Source organism: Petromyzon marinus, chromosome 59, assembly GCF_048934315.1.
Source record: "Petromyzon marinus isolate PM22_M1 ecotype Great Lakes invasive population chromosome 59, UKy_Petmar_22M1.pri1.0, whole genome shotgun sequence".
NCBI classification, from domain to species: Eukaryota; Metazoa; Chordata; class Hyperoartia; order Petromyzontiformes; family Petromyzontidae; genus Petromyzon; species Petromyzon marinus.
The window spans coordinates 6,994,266-7,017,543 of record NC_133725.1 but is presented as its reverse complement, the minus strand read 5'-3'; the positions used below and the strand labels follow the sequence as shown (position 1 = coordinate 7,017,543).

Sequence of the window (23,278 nt, the reverse complement as noted above, 5' to 3'; positions counted from 1 at the left end):
ATTGAGTGGATGGATGGGTGGGTGAGTGGGTGAGATGGTGAGTTAGTAAATGATTGAGTGGATGGATGGGTGGGTGAGTGGGTGAGATGGTGAATTAATAAATGGTTGAGTGGATGGATGGGTGGATGAGTGGGTGAGATGGTGAGTTAGTAAATGGTTGAGTGGATGGATGGGTGGGTGAGTGGGTGAGATGGTGAGTTAGCAAATGGTTGAGTGGATGGATGGGTGGGTGAGTGGGTGAGATGGTGAGTTAGTCAATGATTGAGTGGATGGATGGGTTGGGTGAGTGGGTGAGATGGTGAGTTAGCAAATGGTTGAGTGGATGGATGGGTGGTTGAGTGGGTGAGATGGTGAGTTAGCAAATGGTTGAGTAGATGGATGGGTGGGTGAGTGGGTGAGATGGTGAGTTAGCAAATGGTTGAGTGGATGGATGGGTGGGTGAGTGGGTGAGATGGTGAATTAGTAAATGGTTGAGTGGATGGATGGGTGGTTGAGTGGGTGAGATGGTGAGTTAGTCAATGATTGAGTGGATGGATGGGTGGGTGAGTGGGTGAGATGGTGAGTAGGTTTATTTGAACAAAAAAATCCAGAAAAACGCATGTCAAAAATGTTATAAATTGATTTGCATTTTAATGAGGGAAATAAGTATTTGACCCCCTCTCAATCAGAAAGATTTCTGGCTCCCAGGTGTCCTTTATATAGATAACGAGCTGAGATTAGGAGCACACGCTTAAAGCGAGTGCTCCTAATCTCAGCTTGTTACCTGTATGAAAGACACCTGTCCACAGAAGCATTCAATCAATCAGATTCCAAACTCTCCACCATGGCCAAGACCAAAGAGCTCTCCAAGGATGTCAGGGACAAGATTGTAGACCTACACAAGGCTGCAATGGGCTACAAGACCATTGCCTAGCAGCTTGGTGAGAAGGTGACAACAGTTGGTGCGATTATTCGCAAATGGAAGAAACACAAAAGAACTGTCAATCTCCCTCGGCCTGGGGCTCCATGCAAGATCTCACCTCGTGGAGTTGCAATGATCATGAGAACGGTGAGGATCAGCCCAGAACTACACGGGAGGATCTTGTCAATGATCTCAAGGCAGCTGGGACCATAGTCACCAAGAAAACAATTGGTAACACACTACGCCGTGAAGGACCGAAATCCTGCAGCGCCCGCAAGGTCCCCTTGCTCAAGAAAGCACATATACATGCCCGTTTTAAGTTTGCCCATGAACATCTGAATGATTCAGAGGACAACTGGGTGAAAGTGTTGTGGTCAGATGAGACAAAAATGAGGCTCTTTGGCATCAACTCAACTCGCCGTGTTTGGAGGAGGAGGAATGCTGCCTATGACCCCAAGAACACCATCCCCACCGTCAAACATGGAGGTGGAAACATTATGCTTTGGGGGTGTTTTTCTGCTAAGGGGACAGAACAACTTCACAGTATCAAAAGGACGATGGACGGGGCCATGTACCGTCAAATCTTGGGTGAGAACCTCCTTCCCTCAGCCAGGGCATTGAAAATGGGTCGTGGATGGGTATTCCAGCATGACAATGACCCAAAACACACGGCCAAGGCAACAACGGAGTGGCTCAAGAAAAATCACATTAAGGTCCTGGAGTGACCTAGCCAGTCTCCAGATCTTAATCCCATAGAAAATCTGTGGAGGGAGCTGAAGGTTCGAGTTGCCAAACATCAGCCTCGAAACCTTAATGACTTGGAGAAGATCTGCAAAGAGGAGTGGGACAAAATTCCTCCTGAGATGTGTGCAAACCTGGTGGCCAACTACAAGAAACATCTGACCTCTGTGATTGCCAACAAGGGTTCTGCCACCAAGTACAAAGTCATATTTTGCAGTGGGGTCAAATACTTATTTCCCTCATTAAAATGCAATCAATTTATAACATTTTTGACATGCGTTTTTCTGGATTTTCTTCTTGTTATTCTGTCTCTCACTGTTCAAATAAACCTACCATTAAAATTATAGACTGATCATTTCTTTGTTAGTGGGCAAACGTACAAAATCAACAGGGGATCAAATACTTTTTTTCCCTCACTGTAGGTGACATGGCGAGTGAGTAAATGATTGAGTGCGTGAGTGGGTGAGATGGTGAGTGAGTGAGTCAATGATTTAGTGGGTGATATGTGAGTGAGTCAATGATTGAATTAATTATTGGGTGAGTGGATGAGATGGTGACTGAGTCAATGACTGAATGGTTGAGAAAGTGGGTGAGATGGCTAGTGAGTCAATAATTTAGTGGGTGAGTAGGTAAGTGAATGGGTAAGTTGGTGAGTGAGTCAATGATTGAGTGGGTGAGAAAGTGGATGAGATGGTGAGTGAGTCAATGATTGAGTGGGTGAGTTACTGGGTGAGATAGCGAGTTAGTCAATGATTGAATAGGTGATTGAGTGGGTGAGATGGTGAGTGCGTCAATGATTAAGTGCGTCAATGATTGAGTGGGTGAGTGAGATAATGAGATGGTAGGTGAGGCATTGATTGATGGAGAGGATCAGTGGGTAAGTGAGTGGGTGACGTGGTGAGTGAGTCAATAATTGAGTGGGTGAGTGAATGGGTGAGATGGATGAGTGCGTCAATGATTGCGCAGGTGAGTGAGTGAATGGGTGAGTTTGTTTATATAGGTCTCTGTGTGCATCTGTAGTGGGTCAGGAACCAGAGGAAAACGTAGGTGGGGCAATACAATATTTATTTAACTGTACTGAATACAAGGTCCCTAACACAACGGGGTAACGGCCCCTTCAACCCGATACCTAAGGAGGTATGTCCTCCGGGCTACACTGCCTCCTAACACTGGGACCACGCTAGCTCTGAGCCCTCCAGCTAGGGGCCTAGGGGAGGCCACGCTGACGCGACCGTCCCAAGGTCTCCGTGGTCTTGACCGCTGGCCTCACTGAGCTCCGGCCCTTAGAAGGACAGCGAGCTTGGGGTCAAGGGTCCTATCTTCAGCTCCGTCTTCGGTCTTCAGCTCGGAGATGACCGAGCCAGACCCGTCAGAGGTCCGGCTTATGTACAGGCCCGTGGCTTGCTCCGCCCTAGTCACGCCTCTCTTCCAGAATCTTCTGGAGTTTGACATCATCACCCACTCCCCCCGCCCGGGGCTTGGGGATTTGTGTCCCAGGATCCGGTTTCCCAGGGAATGGCGTTGGCCCTTTCGGCCATGATCCTTGACACTGGCGTGACCCCGCTTCCGCCCCCTGTTGTCGAGAAGGGGGCGCTACCCGCTAACAGCATGGGGAGTGCCGATTAATACCCCTACACATCTATGGCCATCATTGTGGGTCTATGTCTCTCTGTGTGATTGTATAGGTCTTTGTATCAGTATATGGGTATCTCTCTGTGTGAGTCGATGGGTCTCTGTGCCTATCGGTATTCGTGTGAGTCTATAAGTCTTTGTGAGAGTTTATGGGTTTCTGTGTGGGCCGATGGGTCTCTGGGCCTCGGTGCTAGTCTATGGGTCTCTCTCTGTGCGAGTCTATGGGTCTCTGTGCCTATAGGTATCTGCGTGAGTCTATGAGTCTCTGTATGAGTCTATGGGTTTCTGTGTGAGTCTATGGGTGTCTGTGTCTGAATGTATCTCTCTGAGTCTATGGGTCTCTGTGTGAGTATTTGAGTCTCTGGGTCTCTATGTGAGACTATGGTTTTCTCTGTGCGTGAGTCTATGGGTCTCTGTGTCTATAGGTATCTGCGTGAGTCTATGAGTCTCTGTATGAGTCTATGGGTTTCTGTGTGAGTCTATAGGTGTCTGTGTCTGAATGTATCTCTCTGAGTCTATGGGTCTCTGTGAGTATTTGAGTCTCTGGGTCTCTATGTGAGACTATGGTTGTCTCTGTGCGTGAGTCTATGGGTCTCTGTGCCTATAGGTATCTGCGTGAGTCTATGAGTCTCTGAGGTATTTGTGTAGTGAGTTCAACTGAGGCTCTTGGAGGCAACACATGTATTTAACACTAACACACGGGGTAACTGCCCCTTAACAGAATAACAATCTATGGTGGTGACCACTAAGCTAATGGGCCGTCCATAAATGACGTCACGCAATTTTGGATGATTTTTTACCCTCTCCCTCGTCACACGGCGTCACAAAAAGTCAAATATGACGTCACAAATCTCTGCTCCCCCCCCCAAAAAAAACATGCTTCAAATCTCTTTAAACTATTGTCATTGTAGTGCGTGTTTAATGTGGCGCTGCACTCTGATGTTGTAGGAGAAAACATTTATTAAAAAGTATATTCAATTAAGTAGAACGTTTTGATTTAAAGCTTTCGTGACTGCAGGGATTCATATTCTTGGTTCTTTCGGTAAAGTCAACACCACGTAGAAGGGAAACAATAAAATAATAAAAATATAAAACAATAAAATTCTCACGACGTTTCGACTGCAACACAAGCAATCATCAGCAGGTGTGAAAACCACAGCAAGAAAATTTGAAAAAAGGTGATAATACAAGTTTTATTTTATTATTCTTGGTTCTTTCGGTAAAGTCACGTTGAAGGGAAACAATAAAAAACAATAAAATAATACAATTCTCACGACGTTTCGACTGCAACACAAGCAGTCATCATCAGGTGACTGATAACTGCTTGTGTTGCAGTCGAAACGTCGTGAGAATTGTATTGTTTTATATATTTTTTATTATTTTCTTGTTTCCCTTCAACGTGACTTTACCGTTAGAACCAAGAATATGAATCACTGCAGTCACGAAATCTTTAAACCACATTTTTATGTTATTGTTTCCCTTCTACGTGACTTTACCAAAAGAACCAAGAATATAAGTAGAACGTGTCGTCTATATTTATTTAAAGTTGCGCACTTTGATGTGACGTCACATTTCTCAACCCCCTCCCTTGTCACACATCGTCACAAATGTCTGACCCCCCCCCCCCCAGGTGCGTGACGTCATTTATGGACGCCCCCCCCCCTCTCTCTCTCATGACCGCGGGGGAGTCAGAGACGCCACGAGGCCTTCCTCCACGCAGGGAGCAGTCGATGGCTCCCCCTCCTGGACGCAACTGTGAATGCATCTTCAAGGCGTCATTCGTCTTCATGTTCTTTTTTTTTTCAAACTACTGTCACACGCACTTTGTATTTCACCAGGTGTATTTTTACGCCGCATCATCATCAGCAGCTGCAGCAGCATCATCAGTAGTATCAGCAGCAGCAGCATCATTATCAGCAGCATGTTCATTCTCAGCAGCATCATCAGCAACATCATCAGGAACATCATCAGCAGTTCCTTGTTCAGCAGCAGCAGCATCATCATCAGTGGTATCATCATCAGTAGTATCATTATCATCAGCAGTAGCATCATCAGCAGATCATTGTTCAGCAGCATCATCAGCAGACCATTGTTCAGCAGCATCATCATCAGCAGCAGCATGTTCATCCTCAGCAGCATCATCATCAGCAGATAATTGTTCAGCAGCAGCATCATCGTCAGTAGTATTAGCAGCATCATCATCAGCATCATCATCGGCAGCATCATCAAGGGATAATTATATTCTTGGTTCTTTCGGTAAAGCCACGTAGATAGAAAAAAAAATAACAGATGATAAAATGTAATTAAATAAAAAAATATTGAAAATAATGATTTTAATATATTTTTAAATACTTTTATTATCTGTTATTTTCATTTTATTTTCTACCCACGCGACTTTACCGAACGAACCAAGAATATGAATTCCTGCGGTAACGAAAGTTTCGAGTCAAAATTCAACGGATAATTCTTCATGGACACACACAAAAATTGACGGGTCCAATGCCGGTTGCGTCGCTCCTGCTGACGCACAGCACCTGCGGCAAACACATTCTCCTGCGGAGGGAGCTGGTAGGAACGTTGGGTTGCTCGGTCAATGGCCAGGGTCAACGGCGGCACCACGTGGTGTATTCCGCACAATATGCCCGACTGTGAGGGCGGGCACAAGCCGGCGTGAGTAGGTTAAACGTTGAGTTTTATAAGGGCACCACGGGGTGACCAGCCCCACCCCTCCCAGCCCCACCCTCCCCACCCAGCCCCTCCCCACCCTCCCCTCTCCACCCAGCCCCTCCCATTTTTGGATGCACGACGGACGTACGGACACAATAATCCCCTGTGGGCTGGTGGTGTAACCAGGAGGTTCCTACGAGTATAATGAAGCCACTTCGACAGCCCACGCCTTGAAGGGCAGCGGTGAGGCATACACGCGAGAGGGCAACAAACGTCAGATCGTCATCCCATTTGTTTCATTCTGTGCAATGCCTCCTAATGGCAGAAACAGCAGCAGCATCAGCGAGACGTTCAGGACTTCGATTAGGAAAATGTGGAGGTCTTGCTGCTGCTGCTGCTACTGCTGCTACTATTACTGCTTCTGCTGCTGCTACTGCTGATACTATTACTGCTGCTGCCTCTGCTACCGCTGCTACTATTACTGCTGCTGCTATTGCTATTACTGCTGCTGCTACTATTACTGCTGCTACTATTACTGCTGCTGCTACTGCTTCTGCTGCTGCTGCTACTACTACTGCTGCTGCTACTGCTGCTACTACTATTACTGCTGCTACTGCTACTACTATTACTGCTGCTACTGCTGCTACTATTACTGTTGCTGCTACTAATACTGCTTCTGCTACTACTACTGCTGCTACTATTACTGCTGCTACTATTACTGCTGCTGCTACTGCTGCTACTATTACTGCTGCTGCTAGTAATACTGCTTCTGCTACTAATACTGATTCTGCTACTATTACTGCTGCTGTTACTATTACTGCTGCTACTATTACTGCTTCTGCTGCTACTGCTGCTACTATTACTGATTCTGCTGCTGCTATTGCTGCTACTATTACTGCTTCTGCTGCTGCTACTGCTGCTACTATTGCTGCTGCTGCTGCTAATAATACTACTACTGCTGCTGCTAATAATACTACTACTGCTGCTACTACTGCTGCTGCTGCTACTATTGCTGCTGCTACTATTGCTGCTGCTGCTACTATTGCTGCTGCTGCTACTATTACTGCTTCTGCTGCTGCTGCTACTATTGCTGCTGCTGCTACTATTGCTGCTGCTATTGCTGCTGCTGCTGCTACTATTGCTGCTGCTACTGCTACTATTGCTGCTACTATTGCTGCTGCTGCTACTGCTGCTATTGCTGTTGCTGCTACTGCTGCTACTATTGCTGCTACTACTACTATTGCTGCTGCTACTACTATTGCTGCTGCTACTACTATTGCTGCAGCTGCTACTGCTGCTACTATTGCTGCTGCTACTGCTACTATTGCTGCTACTATTGCTGCTGCTACTGCTGCTACTGCTGCTACTATTGCTGCTGCTACTACTATTGCTGCTGCTACTACTATTGCTGCTGCTACTACTATTGCTGCTGCTACTACTATTGCTGCTGCTATTGCTGCTGCTATTGCTGCTGCTGCTACTGCTGCTACTATTGCTGCTGCTACTGCCGCTATTGCTACTACTATTGCTGCTGCTACAATTGCTGCTGCTACTATTGCTGCTGCTGCTACTATTGCTGCTACTACTATTGCTGCTGCTGCTGCTACTATTGCTGCTGCTGCTACTATTGCTGCTGCTACTACTATTGCTGCTGCTACTACTATTGCTGCTGCTATTGCTGCTATTGCTGCTGCTACTATTGCTGCTGCTACTGCTGCTACGATTGCTGCTGCTGCTACTGCCGCTATTGCTACTACTATTGCTGCTGCTGCTACTATTGCTGCTGCTACTACTATTGCTGCTGCTGCTGCTACTGCTGCTACTATTGCTGCTGCTGCTACTATTGCTGCTGCTGCTACTGCTGCTGCTACTATTGCTGCTGCTGCTGCTGCTACTATTGCTGGTGCTACTATTGCTGCTGCTACTATCGCTGCTGCTGCTACTATTGCTGCTGCTGCTACTGCTGCTACTATTACTGCTTCTGCTGCTACTGCTGCTACTATTGCTGCTGCTGCTACTACTATTGCTGCTGCTACTGCTACTATTGCTGCTACTACTATTGCTGCTGCTACTGCTACTATTGCTGCTACTATTGCTGCTGCTGCTACTGCTACTATTGCTGCTGCTACTACTACTATTGCTGCTGCTACTACTATTGCTGCTGCTACTACTATTGCTGCTGCTACTACTATTGCTGTTGCTACTACTGTTGCTGCTGCTGCTACTATTGCTGCTGCTGCTACTGCTGCTACTATTGCTGCTACTGCCGCTATTGCTACTACTATTGCTGCTGCTACTATTGCTGCTGCTACTACTATTGCTGCTGCTACTGTTGCTACTATTGCTGCTGCCGCTACTATTGCTGCTGCTGCTACTACTATTGCTGCTGCTGCTACTGCTGCTGCTACTATTGCTGCTGCTGCTGCTGCTACTATTGCTGCTGCTGCTGCTGCTACTATTGCTGCTGCTGCTACTGCTGCTGCTACTATTGCTGCTGCTGCTACTGCTGCTACTGCTACTATTGCTGCTGCTACTGTTGCTGCTGCTGCTACTGCTGCTGCTATTGCTGCTGCTGCTACTGCTGGTTGTTGTTGTGACGTGGTTGTTGTGCCGTCGTTTTTCTGACGTAGTTATTGTTCTTGTTGGTTGTTGTTGCTGTGACGTGGTTGTTGTTGTTGTTTTGACGTGGTTGGTGTGGTTGTTGTTGTGACGTGGTTGTTGTTGTGACGTGGTTATTGTTCTTGTTGGTTGTTGTGACGTGGTTATTGTTCTTGTTGGTTGTTGTTGTTGTGACGTGTTTGTTGTTGTTGTTTTGACGTGGTTGGTGTGGTTGTTGTTGTGACGTGGTTGTTCTTGTGACGTGGTTATTGTTCTTGTTGGTTGTTGTGACGTGGTTTTTGTTCTTGTTGGTTGTTGTCACGTGGTTGTTGTTGTTGTTGTTACGTGGTTGTTGTTGTTGTGACGCGATTGTTGGTCACACCGTAAGCCAGGAGAATTCGCGAGGATCGCCCTTTAGTCAAATCACTTTTATTCGTGAAACTCGCTACCGCAGAGCAGCGGGCATTAAACCGAATCATCAGCATCATCATCATTATAAATAAAGTTAGGTGAAATTACAGGGGAGGTGGGGTGGGGGGGTGAAAAACAACAAACAACAACAACAAACAAACAAACTTGTTTGTATTGATTTAGCGGGCACCGTACGTGCATCGCGTCTCCCGTGACACGGCCACCGAACGGCTCCTCTCCGCTTGTGTCGAGAGGGAAGGTCACGGTGAAGGTCACGTAAAGGTCACGGCGAAGGTCACGGAAAGGTCACGGAAAAGGTCACAGAGGGCAAAAAAATTAACAACTTTTTAAAATATCGATTTAAAGCTTTCGTGACTGCAATGATTCTTCTTCTTTGGTTCTTTCGGTAAAGTCACGTAGAAGGAAAGAACCAAAGAAGTTGTTAAAATATGATTACTTAAAATATGATGTATTAAAACGGACAAACTCTATCGTTACGCAATTAACGGAAATCGACCCTGTTTGTTTGCCGTCAATAACATACACAACCACCGATGGGCACCAATCGATGCCGTGCAAAACTTGATTTGATTGGTGATTAATGTTTAAAAAAAGTGATAACATTGTGCATTTATTCTGTACCTTATCAATCCCACTGCCTCCATCCACATGCTACGCTTAAAGTGAGAGGGGGGGAGGGGGATAGGTGGGGTGATGGTTGTTTGACCATACTTCACCACCTCGGGTAATGGTCAGTGCTGGCAAGTAGAGGATTTGGGATTAGTAGGGTCGTCGTGGTGGTGGTTCAGGAACGGCTCAGACATCGCTACGCCACTGATATTAGCCGCTGTCGGGAGTTCAACTCGGTGGTGCCCGAGTCCACAGCGCGTTGGCACGCTCCGTTAGTCAACAAGAACAACAACAAATCCCAACCCTCACCCCCCCGTATCGTCAAAACAGACTTATAGAGCAGCACCTTTAAAGACCCGGCACTGCTCACGAGGGGGTGGGGTGTCCAGCACCACGCCCGGCCGCCTTTGTCTCGCTAATGGCGATGTTTATGCACCGCACCAGCTACTCATTCGAGGGCTGAGTCGACCTAGGGTAGGCCCAGGACCGGTTCAGAAAATCGTCACCGCTGTTGGCCGTGAGCGGGAATCGAACCCGGGTGGCCAGGTGCGTAGTGCAGCGTAGCGCTAACCCGCTACACCACCGCTCCCCACACCATTACACACACAAGCGCATTCGTCAGAAGAGATTGGGGGAAAAAATACAAAACAAACGACAACAACAACCGCCGTTCACCACTAAGTGGCGGGGACATGTCACGGACACTGATACCGCCGCTACTAAAGCCCATGCCGTGTGGCACGGTGTGGTAAGGCCACTGACACCACCGCTACTAAAGCCCATGCCGTGTGGCACCATGTGGCACGGTGTGGCACGGACACTGATACCGCCGCTACTAAAGCCCATGCCGTGTGGCACGGTGTGGTAAGGCCACTGACACCACCGCTACTAAAGCCCATGCCGTGTGGCACCATGTGGCACGGTGTGGCACGGACACTGATACCACCGCTACTAAAGCCCCTGCTGTGTGGCACGGTGTGGCACGGACACTGATACCACCGCTACTAAAGCCCCTGCAGTGTGGCACGGTGTGGTAAGGCCACTGACGCCACCGCTACTGAAGCCCCTGCCGTGTGGCACGGTGTGGTAAGGCCACTGACGCTGAGCGCTACTAAGCCCCCGCTAACCACTAATCAGTTGAAGGCTGTACCCGCTGGGGGTTTATGACACAGCTGTATATAATAATTATTGTTGTTGTTGTTGGGCATGGATTAGCAAGAGACTAGAAATGTTCCCGGATGAGCTGCGACAGAGCGGTGGGTGGGGTGGGTGGGTGAGTGGGGTGGGTGGGTGAGGTGGGTGGGTGGGGTGGGTGAGTGGATTGGGTGGGGTGGGTGGGTGAGTGGGGTGGGTGGGTGGGTGAGTGGGGTGGGTGGGTGGGTGAGTGGGGTGGGTGGGTGAGTGGGATGGGGGTGCCTTGGCACCCTGGTACCGTGGTCATCTGCCGCAGTCGGCTCTCGGCTCGAATCCAATCGGCCGTGCCCTTTGCGTAAAGGCAGCCATGGGTCTGGGCGAAGGGTAAAGACGCAGCCCTGCAAATTCCCTGTTGGCGGACACTGCTCAGCGGAAATGGCCTTCGTCCACCGAGAGACAGAAACAGAGCTCCAGGCAGCGCCTCCCCCCCCCCTGCCCAGAAGAAGTGGAGGGTGCTTGGTCTACTCTTCCAAAAGCTGGAAAGACGTATGATGATGATGATGACTATGGAATGGTGATAGGAATGATGATTGTGGATTGCTTACAGCTATGATTGACGATACCGACGGCAATGATGGCTCGTGCAAACAATGCACCGAGCTAAACTATTTGTTTATTTCACCAAGTAAGGCCCTACTGACTGCGGTAGATCTTTTTCAAAAGCGACCACCTGGCTGACGCAAATGATGGCTCAACGGAAGTGGCTCATCGTCACCGTCATTGTCACCGTCATCATCATCGTCGTCATCGTCGTTGCCATTGTCGCCATCGTCGTCATCGTCGTCATCATCGTCGTCATCATCATCGTTCCCACGTGGACATTTACGCCAGCCAAATACCATAAACCGCGTGACGTTGATTCTATATGTGGTTGGGGGAAACCGAACGCCAAGGAAAAATCCACAGCAGGCGTCGGGGGTCGGGATCGAACCCATGCCCTCCGACATACCAGGCGAGGTAGTTAGCTTCTGGCCACCGTGGTACCCCAAGCAATAACAATTAATGACGATGTCAAACGGTGTTGATGTTATTTAAAAGATGATGGCATCTAGCCACACCGATGAATGCGGAGTGACTTTAATTTCTCGACATTGCCAGCTGCCAGTGTACGATGATTGTGCTGCTATTTACAATCATGCCGTATGTAATTTATATACGTCTGTGTGTGTGTGTGTTAGAGGAGGAGGCTCGTGAAGGACGCTGCTACTCCAGCAACAACGGATGGCAGCGGAGCGACGCTCACAGTGACGAGCTGAGCGCCGGGCGGCCAAAACGCATCATATTGGCACAGTAGGGGGGCACCGGTGGTGCATCGGCCACTCAACTCAGTCAGTCGACCCATTGCACACTGCTGGGTCTGTCCCGTGACCTCCTGCCGGCGGGCGTTCACCACTTCACGTGGCCTCAACGTGCACCTAGCCTGGCACACACTTAGTGGCGAGTGGCGGTTGTTGCTGGATTATTGGGGCGCGGTGTAGCGGTTAGCGCGCTGCGCTACGAGCCCCGGCTGTGGCCCGACGATTCCCGCTCACGGCCACCAAAACCCGGTGACGAATATCCGAACCGTTCCTGGGCCTCCCCCTAGGTCGACTCGGCCTCAAGCGAGTACGTGGTTTGCGGCGTGTTAAATAAACATCGCGACTCGGGAAGACAGAGGTGATACCGGGCGTGGCGCTCGCCGCCGCCGCCGCCACAACCCCTGGGGTGTGCCGCAGTGCCGGGGCCTTCACCGGTGCTGCCGCTCGCCAACAGCGCTCGCGCCCAAAAAAGTCCGCGCGGACTACGCAGAGGGGATCTTTTGTCCCTGTGGGACGGAGCACGATTGCGTCTCCGAGCACAGCGGGGCAGCGATGCGGGCAAATCCGTGGTTTTGCCGTCAAAATAACCAAATCGTACGATGTCGCCCACGTGTCAAATAATTGTGGCTTTTAAATTCGTTTTTTTTTTTTTGGCTCTCGTAACTCCGAATTAAAATGTTAAATTGAGTGGCCAAAGCAGTTGCTTGGCGTCCACAAAATGAACAAACACGCAAAAAAAATCGCCCATTCAATAATTGAAGTTCTTCAAATGCAACGCTCAGCCATCTGAACATGCGAAAATATGAAATAAAATCCTCAAATATTAGGCCCTGAAAATGTGAGAAAGGTGCATTGGTAGCTCATTCCTGCTGATCACGAAAGATCTAAAAACTCTGACTTTGCCTCCCTCTTTCGGCGTATTCCCATTCAATTAAATAACACACTTGAAACTGCCGACGTGCGGATTTACGGAAACCGATTACAATGATTTGCCCGTAATTAATTCATTCGAAATCCCACTCACTCCTTTCCCTCTCGGCTCACACTCGGTCCTGCCAGCAGTCTGCAAGTGCGGGCACACACGATTTGTAAACGACACGCACGTTTATACACCTAGCTCACACAAAAGCGTGCTACCCGTGTACGAACGACATCAACACAACTACTCAGCAGAATATGTAACATATGCACAGTTTTCCATTCCACCTCTTCTCTGCTATTCTCTCTCTCTCCTCCTCCTCTCCACTCTCGTCTCTTTTTTCCTGCCCCTCTCCTCGTCCCTCACTCTCATCTTCTCAGAGAGGGAGAGGGGTAAAAGGGGAAACACAACCAGACAATTATTCGGAATGTGCAGGAAACCACAGAGAGACCAGGAAGCATCCAGGACTGGCGCACCACCAGCAAGCTGCCCAAGCTCTGCCGTCCTACATTGCGACGTGTGGTCAACTCGACTGATTCTAGACACGCGGCGGGAAACCTGAGCACGTGGAGAAAACTCCACGCATGCAAGAGGAGAAAAATCGACTCGACCCCCGCGGGGATGAGAGAGAGAAACACCGCAAACTCCAATTATACAGCAGCAGGCGTCATGGGTCGGGATCGAACCCACGACCTCCTGTATACCAGGCGAGGGAGTTAACAGCTCACCATGGGGAGAGAGAGAGAGAGAGACACCGCAAACTCCAAATATACAGCAGCAGCAGGCGTCATGGGTCGGGATCGAACCCACGACCTCCTGCATACCAGGCGAGGTAGTTAACAGCTCACCAGGGCGTACACCGCGGTGCTACCGCTGTTGGCAACGTCCACCCGGGTACCTCCATCCGTCATCCGCCCCACCCCGTCGAGTCGGATATGCGGCGTAGTCCTCGAAAAGAAAGACAAAGGTCCCCCGTGTAGCCTGGAAAAGACTGTTGAGGCAAGTGCTGTTAGCGAGCACCTATGAAGGCCCGCACTGTGGCACACGAGGGGGGGTGGGTGGCCAGCACCACGCTCGGCCGCCTTTGTCTCCCCCAGTGGCGACGTTTACACACCGCAACCGGGTACTCATTTTAGGCAGAGTCGACCTAGGGGAGACCCAGGACCGTGATGGGTGACAGTTAAAAATCATGATAACAACAACAATAACAACGAATAATGTAATTAAATTGACGTGATAATTTTCGGAGGAAAGTGAGCAAGGGGGGGGGGGTGGGTTAGAGTTCACTCATCAGGGAGGAGGAGGGCGTGGGAGTGGTGGGGGCGGTTGTTGGCACACTGACACACATTGCCCAGATGAGTCCTCCCATCCTCAAGCGATCCACCGACCCCCCCCCCCCACCCCGTCCTCTTCCCCTTCCCCACGCCTACTTGGCCTTGTTCTTCTTATTCTTCTTGTTCAGAATCTTCAACAGCTTCTTGGACATGTAGTAGGGCTTCTCTGCCGAGCCGTCGTTCCTCTCCAGGTCATCCACTGGACGATCGCCGGCGGGGACAGTGGTGGTGACGGTGGTGGTGGTGGCGGTGGCGACGGTGGTGGTGGCGACGGTGGTGGTGGCGGCAGCGACGATGGTGGTGGTGACGGTGGTGACGGCAGTGATTGGGGCGGTCGGAAGGGAGAGGCAGAGCAGGTAGGGTTAGCGTTCCACATCACAATCAATGACCTGGATAGGAGACAACTCACATCTGCTACCCTTGACACACACAAAGACAAAGATCCCCCCGTATATAGCCTTTAACAGATTGTTGGGGCGAGTGCTGTTAGCGAGTACCACCTATGAAGGCCGGCATGGCACACGAGGTGCGTGGGTGAGTGGCCAGTACAATGCCTGGCCGCCTTTGTCTCCCTAGTGGCGATGTTTACACACCGCACCAGATACTAATTTGAGGCTGAGTCGACCTAGGAGAGGCTGAGGAACTGTTCCGATAATCGTCACCGGTGTTGGCCATGAGCGGGAGTCTAACTCGGGTCCGCTGGGTTTGTAGCGCTGCTTGTTAACCACTACACTACCGCTCCACACACACAACTACCCTGTGACACACACACAACAACAACGCCATTCACCACAAAGTGGCAGTGACGTCACCACGGCACTTGTGCCAGGCTGTGTGCACATTAAGGCCATGCGGGCCGTGTGTGTGTGAGCACGTGTGTGTGTATGTGTAGTCTTGCAAAACAACTCCCCACCTCCTCGTGGTGCCGGACGGGCAACTCTATCGTGGACAGTGCTGTGGGGGGAGGGCCAATTCCGATTGGCTCCTCCCCTCATGGCGTCTGTGTCCACCACAGTGGCTAAACGGGGACTCTGGACGGGTGCGAGGGGCAGGTAACCCCTCCACCTTCAATTAATTACCACTAAACTACGAATGAAATATGTAACTAATGAGCTTGTGCCGGAGGCCCCAGAGGGACAGGCGTCTATGACGTCTCCTGGCCAAACCCCAATTGGCGGAGCCAGGAGATTGAATCTCTACCCTCGGGGCTCCTCCAGAAACAACGAAAAGCCACTACGGATGGCCACGTGGAATGTTCTAACGCTCACTGCGGAGGAGAGGCTGCCACTCCTCTGTCGGGAGCTAGACCGGTACCGCCTGGATCTCTGTGGCATTCAGGAGGTCCGGTGGACCGGTTCTGGCTCCTGCCACCATGAGGGGTGGACAGTCCTCTACTCGGGGCAGCAGACTGCCAAACAACAGGGTGTGGCTCTTCTTTTGAACAAAAGAATGAAGGGTGCGTGGGAGCGTGGCAGCGAGGTGTGGGAAGCTGTAAGCCCCAGGCCACTTTGGGCTTGCCTTCCCATTAACCAGAGGCGAGGAATGGTGGTCGTGGTTACTTATGCCCCCACCGAAGACGAACATCCATGGAGGGATGCAGGCAAAGCCGATGAGTTAGATGCCTCCTATGACCTCCTGTCACAGGTGCTGGCTAAAGTGGCCCCTCGGGATAGAGTCATCTTGTTGGGTGACTTCAATGCCCGAGTTGGTCATGATGCTGGCACCTGGTCTGGCGTGATTGTAGGGCATGGGCCAGATCAGTTCAATAACAACGGTAGGAGGCTGCTAGATTTTGTGCAGGCCATGGGCTTGTAATTATCAACACGCTGTTCTGGCATCGGCGCATCCACACAACATCGTGGATGCATGCCGGGTCCAAGCAAGAACATCTGCTGGACTACATAGTGACGGGCCAGCAGATGCGCGCCCATGTCCTTGACACCAGGACCTACCGTGGAGCTGATCTGCCCTCTGACCATCGACTAGTCATCTGTAAGATGCGCCTGCCATTCTTCCACTCCGGTGGTGGGTGTACACCCAGGACCCCATTCCAACCTAAAGTGGCCTGGTCTCAGTTATCTGATGAAAGTTGCAAGCGAGAATTTCATCATCGCTTGCGGCTGGGGTTGGCATCTTCCCCCACTCCTCCTGATGTCGAGGGTAAATGGGCGAGGTTTAGGACTGTGAATCATGCAGCTGCAATGGCTGCTTTGGGAACGCGGTCCAGACCTCCCCAGAAACCCTGGCTGACAGAGGAGGTGTTCAGGATGGTTGAGAAAAAGCGACAGGCCCACTGTCATCGGCTACAGAATCCCACGTCAGAGAATGAGGAGGCTTACCGCAGCATTCGCTCGGAGGTTCGGAGAGCCGTGAGGCGCTGCAAGGATGGGAGGTGGTCGCAGGTTGCTGAGGAGATGGAGTCTGCCTCAGTGGCACGCGATCACAAATCTCTATTTAACTCCATCAAAAAAGTAACCAGCAGCGCCACACCTATTACCATCATTAGGGGAAAAAACGGTGATCCAATCTCCGACCCCCAGGAACAGGTTTGCAGATTTGCTGAGCATTTCTGTGAGGTCCTGGTGGAGGGAAAATCCCTCAGCCAGGAAAACATCGTGGCACAAAGTGAGGATGACCCTGCTGAGGCTGCGGTGCCTCAAATATTGGAAGAAGTCACCCCTTGTGAGTGGCTGGCTGAAGTGCCATCTGTTGAGGAAGTACTGAAGGTGATCCAGAGCCTGAGACCAGGAAAGGCAGCGGGCTGAGATGATCTCCCAAGCGAAATGCTGAGGGAGGGTGTCGTTTGTGCACATACTGCCCTATATGACATCATAACAACAGTCTGGACCACTGGACGGGTTCCGCAGGATTGGAAGGATGTCCTGGTGGTCCCCCTCTTTAAGAAGGGGAACCGCACAGACTGTAACAACTACAGGGGCATCTCACTCCTCAGTGTGCCAGGAAAGGTCCTGGCAAGGATTATTCAACATCGCCTTGCCAGGCACGCTGAGGAGAGGCTTGCGGAGTCCCAATGCGGTTTCAGGAAAGGGGGGTCCTGCACAGATGCCATATTTTCTGTCCGTCTGCTACAGCAGAGGTGTAGGGAATTCCAGCAAGACCAACATCTCTGCTTTATTGACCTGGTCAAGGCCTATGATACCATCAGTAGGCCTGGGCTCTGGGTTGTTCTTCGTGCTTTTGGAGTACCTGACCCTCTGCTCAAGATCATTAAGGACCTTCATGATGGTGAGCGGGCCCGGGTAAAACTACGTGGCCGGGAGTTAGAGCCATTCCCTGTACACCTTGGGGTGCGACAGGGATGTCCTCTGGCTCCCACATTATTTAACATCTATTTTGATCACGTAGTTTGTGAAGCCTCCAATAGCTGTACCGGGGGAATCTCCATTTGGTACAGATATAATGGGAGGCTGATCGATGCCCGGGTGCGGTCAAGGGATGGCTCCCTATTGCTCAACCATGTCATGCATGCCGATGATTTGGTAATAGCTGCTCATTCAGAGGAGGAGTTGGAGACGCTGCTGCTGAGACTCGAGCGTGCCACTAAGAAATGGGGCCTTACCATCAGCCCCACCAAAACTAAGCACCTGCCTGGGTATTTTGTACCATCGGACACTCCACCCCCACAACTCCCATTCGGTGATGGGGCAGTTGTGGAGAGAGTGGAGAGTTTCCCATACCTGGGCAGTGTGCTTATGACCGGCTCCAGTTTAACAGCAGAGGTCTCACTCCAAATCAGTCGAGCGGCAATATCTTTTCATCGGTTGCGTAACGCTGTGTGGAAGCTACCTGGTCTGTCGCTCCGCACTAAGCTTCAGGTCTTCTCGGCCACGGTCATTCCCTCCCTTTCTTTACGCTTGCGAAACGTGGACCCCCCTAATGGAACATCTTCGCCAGTTAGAAACATTTAGGCTAGCCTGCCTACGATCCATCCTGGGTTTAACCAGGCTGCATTGTGTGAGGAGCTCACAAATCCTTGAAAGATCTGGGCAAGGTCCCATCGGTGAGCTCCTCCGGCAGGCAAGGCTGCGTTGGCTGGGTCATGTAGCCCGCATGCCCAGCCACCGCATGCCCAGCCACCGCATGCCGAAACAGCTTTTGTTCGGCCGGATCGAGGGGGCTAAGCGGGCACGGCACAGGCTAGAGAAGAGATGGAGTGATGTGGTACAGGAGGACGTGGAGCTGAGTGGACTTGCCGATGACTGGTACCAGCGGTGTCAAGATCGGCCTCTGTGGAGGAGGCTCGTGAAGGACACTGCTGGGCATTTGGAGGTAGTCGCCCTCCAACAACAAAAACAGAAGGCGGAGGAGCAATGCTCACAACGAGAGGAGTGCCGGGTGGCTAAAGCACAGCAGGTTGGCACACTAGGGGGCACAGGTGATGCATCAGCCAGTCATCTCAGTCAGTCGACCCGTGGCACCTGGGTCTGCCCCGTGACCTCCTGCTAGCGGGCGTTCGACACTCCACGTGGCCTCAAGGTGCACATGGCGTGGCCTCAAGGTGCACATGGCATGGCACAAGCGTCTTGGTGACGTCACCGCCACTTATTGGCGAATGGCGGTTGTTGTTGTGTGTGAGCACGTGCATGTGTGTGTATGTGAGCACGTGTGTGTGCTCACGCGAGCGAGCGTGTGCGTCGTGCGCCCTACTTACGGAAGCACAGGAAGAGCGTGTCGACACACATGGTGTAGACGCTGAAGAAGCCATGAGCGATGAGGTAGGATCCCAGCACCACGGTCTGCACGGACAAAGCAACGACGACGTCAACTCGGAACATGGCAGCGTTCGCTCCTCGCTCTCGGCGAGAGACAGAGAGAGAGGATGACTGAGAGATGGAGAGGGGGTGGACTCAGAGAGAGAGAGAGAGAGGGAGAGGGGGTGACTCAGAGAGAGAGAGAGAGAGGGGGGGTGACTCAGAGAGAGAGGGGGGGGTGACTCAGAGAGAGAGAGGGAGAGGGGGTGACTCAGAGAGAGAGGGAGGGAGTGACTCAGAGAGAGAGAGGGAGTGACTCAGAGAGAGAGAGGGAGTGACTCAAAGAGAGATGAGGGAGAGGGTGACTCAGAGAGAGAGAGAGGGGGTGACTCAGAGAGAAATAGAGAGAGTAAGAGGGGGTGACTCAGAGAGAGAGAGAGAGAGAGGGGGTGACTCAGAGAGAGAGAGGGGGGACAACTCAAATAGAGAGAGAGGGGGCGACTTAAAGAGAGAAAGGGGGCGACTCGAAGAGAGCGGTGTGTGCTGTATTAGTAAGGAATTGGCCACGTTCTGTTTACGTGACAAACCTTACTGATTGGCTGCGTCAGGTGGTGACGGGTTTAACCATGCGTTTATATCCACGCGATCTATCCCAAAGAACCTCTCCTGTGGATGATATTGGTCGCGAAAGCGCTACTACTGCGTGTTAAACTGATGATTGGAAATTGGGCCACACTTGTTTGCCGAACTGCTATCCCCCCCCCCCCGACCATCCACGGCACACGGCCTACGCCAGAGGGGGGTTCCGTTACAAACATGACACACACGGATGGATTCAAGGATCCGCGAGCCAGTGTCTCACCAGGATGGGGATCCAGTAGTAGTTGAGCGTGGGCAGCATCAGGTTGGGGATTTTTATGCGGTCGCTAAAGAAGAAGAACGCCAGGATTCCTGTGGGAGCGTGGGGCGAGAGAGAGAGAGCAGGGCAATCGTCACCGCCCCTACTGGCACACGCATGCGCAGGGACAGCTGCCACTGGGGGTCCCCTAGGCTAGATCACACAGGGGCAATATTCACCGCCCCTATTGGCACACTCATGCGCAGGCACAGCTGCCACTGGGGGTCCCCTAGGCTAGATCACACAGAGGCAATATTCACCGCCCCTATTGGCACACTCATGCACAGGGACAGCTGCCACTGGGGGTCCCCTAGGCCAGACCACACAGGGGCAATCGTCACCGCCCCTACTAACACGCGCATGGGCAGGGACAGCTGCCACTGGGGGTCCCCTAGGCTAGACCACACGCACAGCAATCATCACCCCCTACTGGCACACTCATGAGCAGGGACAGCTGCCACTGATAATGATGGCAACAATAATTATATGTTGACAACGAAAACATTGATAACTGTGGTGATGATGATGGATATTATGATGATGACAACAATGATGATGGGAATGACAATGAAGACATTGATGACTGTGATGATGATGATGATGGCGATGATGGCGATGATGGCGACGACGATGTCCACTCACCAACACCCCCGACGACGAGAAGTTTTCCCAGGAGGAGGAGGAAGTCCGTCACTTTATCCAGCACCAACGTCCTGTGACGACAAAGACAAAGATCCCCCGTGTAGCCCCCCACAGACTGTCGGGGCAAAGTGCCGCTCACGAGTAGCGGCAACCCACGAAGGCCGGGCACGGCACTCGAGGGGGCGGTGTGGCCAGCGACCATCCACGGTCGCCTTTGTCTTTCCCAGTGCTGACGTTTACACACACACACACCACACACCGCACCGGGTACTTGTTTAAAGCTGAATCAACCTGGAAGTTTCGGACGATCGTCCTTGGCCGTGGGCAGGAATAGAACTCGGGTCGCCGGATTCGTAGCGCAGCATGCTAACCGCTGCACCACCACTCCCCCCCCCGCCCCGCCCGCTCAAATGCATGTGTCCAATACAGACAAAGACACAGATCCTCCGTGTAACCTTAACAGACTGTTGTGCCAAAGGCTGCTAGCGAGCACCCTATGAAGGCCCGCACGGCACACGAGGGGGATGGTGGGTGGCCAGCACAACGGTTGGGTAGGTACCGTCAACATTCAGCCAATTGGAGGGGGCAGGAGGGTGAGGAGGAGGTGCAGGAGGGTAGGTTAGGGAGGGGGAGGAAGGGGTGGGAGGGGGAGGAGGAGGGCGGGGGGGGAGGATAAGGAGCTCTCGCAGAAACGCGACACGTGTGCGAGCGCTCATTGGCCGAGGCGGGCGCGTGACGTCACAACCGCGCGTGATGTCACAACGGGCGCGTGACGTCACATTGGCCCCGTGCAAACATGCTGGCTGGGAAGAGGCACCGCGTGCCTTGGCAGCAGAGCACTCCCCCAACTCCGCTCCCCCGCCCCGCCTCAACCCCACCCCCCACCCCCCAAGGGCACTACGGTGGTGAGATATGAACTCCATCGCCTGGTATGCAGGAGGTCATCTACGCCTGCTGTATAGTTGGAGTCTGCGTGTTCTCCCCACGGTCGCGTGGATTTTTCCTTTCCGAGTCCTCCGGTTTTTAACTCCGCATTTAGAATCAACGTCTCCACGCATTTCATTTGTTTGGCTGCTGCTAGAAATGTCCACGCGATGATGATGATGATGAGGAAATACTTCCGTAGAGCTATCATTCGTGATGGCCAGTTCGCTTCTTAAAATAAGGGCTACGTAGCACAGCGGGGGCCTGTATCTGGGTAAAATTAAATTTAAAAAATTGTTTATAGCTTTAATTCCTCACCGCAGGATGTTCCTCATGATCAGCTTGAACGCATTCTTTGCCGACACACAGAAGTTCTTCCCATAGATTGCGACCTGCGGAAGGGGGGGGGGGGTGTAAGAGGGGCGAGAGGAGAGTTTCGACCATGGTCACCGGATAAAAGTTCCCACAGAACGCCAAGGGACTGGCAGCACACAGCATACCGTGGAAGGTGTGAGAGATGAGGACATGGTGGTGGTGCTGGTGGTGGTGCTGGTGGTGCTGGTGGTGGTGGTTACTAATGGAACATCTGCGCCGGTTAAAACCATTCAGGCTGGCATGCCCTACAATCCATCCTGGGTTTAACCGGGTTGGATTGTGTGAGGAGCTCACAAATCCTTGAAAGATCTGAACACATCCCCATCAGTGAGCTCCTCCAGCAGACAGCTTTTTATTTGGCTGCATAGAGAGGGTGAAACAGACACAGACATGGGCTGGAGAAGAGATCGACTGGTGCGGTATGGGAGGATGTGAAGCTCAAGTGGATTTGCCAAAGATTGGTACCAGCGATGTCAAGATCGACCTCTATGGAAGAGACTCATGAAGGACGCTGCTACTGGGCAGTTGGAGGCGGTGACCGTCCAACAACACCTGAGGGCAAAGGAGCGATGCTCACAACAACGAGCGGAGCGTCGGGTGGCACAGTGGGGGGGGGGGGGGGGGGGGAGGTACAGCTGGTGCATCTACCAGTCATTTCAGTCAGCCAACCCATGGGACCTGCTGGGTCTGTTCCATGACCTCCTGCGAGCGAGCCGTCGAGACTAAACGTGGCCCCAAAGTGCACCTGGGCTGGCATCAGGCACCGTGACATCATCGTCACTTCGTGGCAAATTGCGGGTATTGGTAATGGTATCTGTGCATGTTTTTGTGTATCTGTCTGTGTGTCCGTCCATGTGTCTGTCCACGTGTTTGTGTGTCTGTCTGTCTGCCTGTGTGCCTTTGCATCCCATCCGTGTATCCATAGAAATGTATAAATGGCCCAAAAGTGTACTCGATTGCCATCACAGACACAACAGCAGCAACAGCGGTGACAGTGGCGACAACAAGGTCACGTCCCTTTGCTGTGAAAAACTGGCAGGATCCCCCTCCTGGAGGAGGGTCGTGGGACTTGGGGCGGGGCTCTCACCATGATGTATGCGTTCCTGTTGATGAATTTCATGATCTTCTCGAGGCACCAGAAGCAACATTTGAGACAGCACAGCAGGAACTTGAGAAAACGGTTTTGAGAACCTGAAAGGAATTGAAGATTTCTTCAACAACATCAACAACAACAACATCATCATCGGCCTCTAAGTTCTTCACGGCACATTGCCAAGGGCAGTACGAGGTATCCAGCAGTGGATCGATGGTGATCATGATTTCCGATGACCAATGAAGAGCGACTCTTAGAGGTTCAGTTCAAAGTGAGTGAGCAATTCCATTACTTTGTCTGACAGCTGGT

General features: G+C 51.6%; 1 protein-coding gene across 2 annotated transcripts in view; it reads right to left on the bottom strand.

The window, feature by feature from the left end:
* Positions 1–8,952: 8,952 nt before the first annotated feature.
* Positions 8,953–23,278, bottom strand: part of LOC116955321 (choline transporter-like protein 4) — a 69,488-nt gene continuing 55,162 nt past the window's right edge. For both annotated transcript variants that reach the window (XM_032976339.2, XM_032976340.2), the window contains 6 exons: positions 22,964–23,067; positions 21,820–21,893; positions 20,578–20,648; positions 19,900–19,988; positions 18,998–19,082; positions 8,953–14,524 (listed from right to left, as the gene is read on the bottom strand). In XM_032976339.2, the coding sequence (XP_032832230.1) occupies positions 14,418–14,524; positions 18,998–19,082; positions 19,900–19,988; positions 20,578–20,648; positions 21,820–21,893; positions 22,964–23,067 (530 nt within the window). In that variant the 3' untranslated portion in view covers positions 8,953–14,417. The remainder of the gene's footprint in view (positions 14,525–18,997; positions 19,083–19,899; positions 19,989–20,577; positions 20,649–21,819; positions 21,894–22,963; positions 23,068–23,278) is intronic.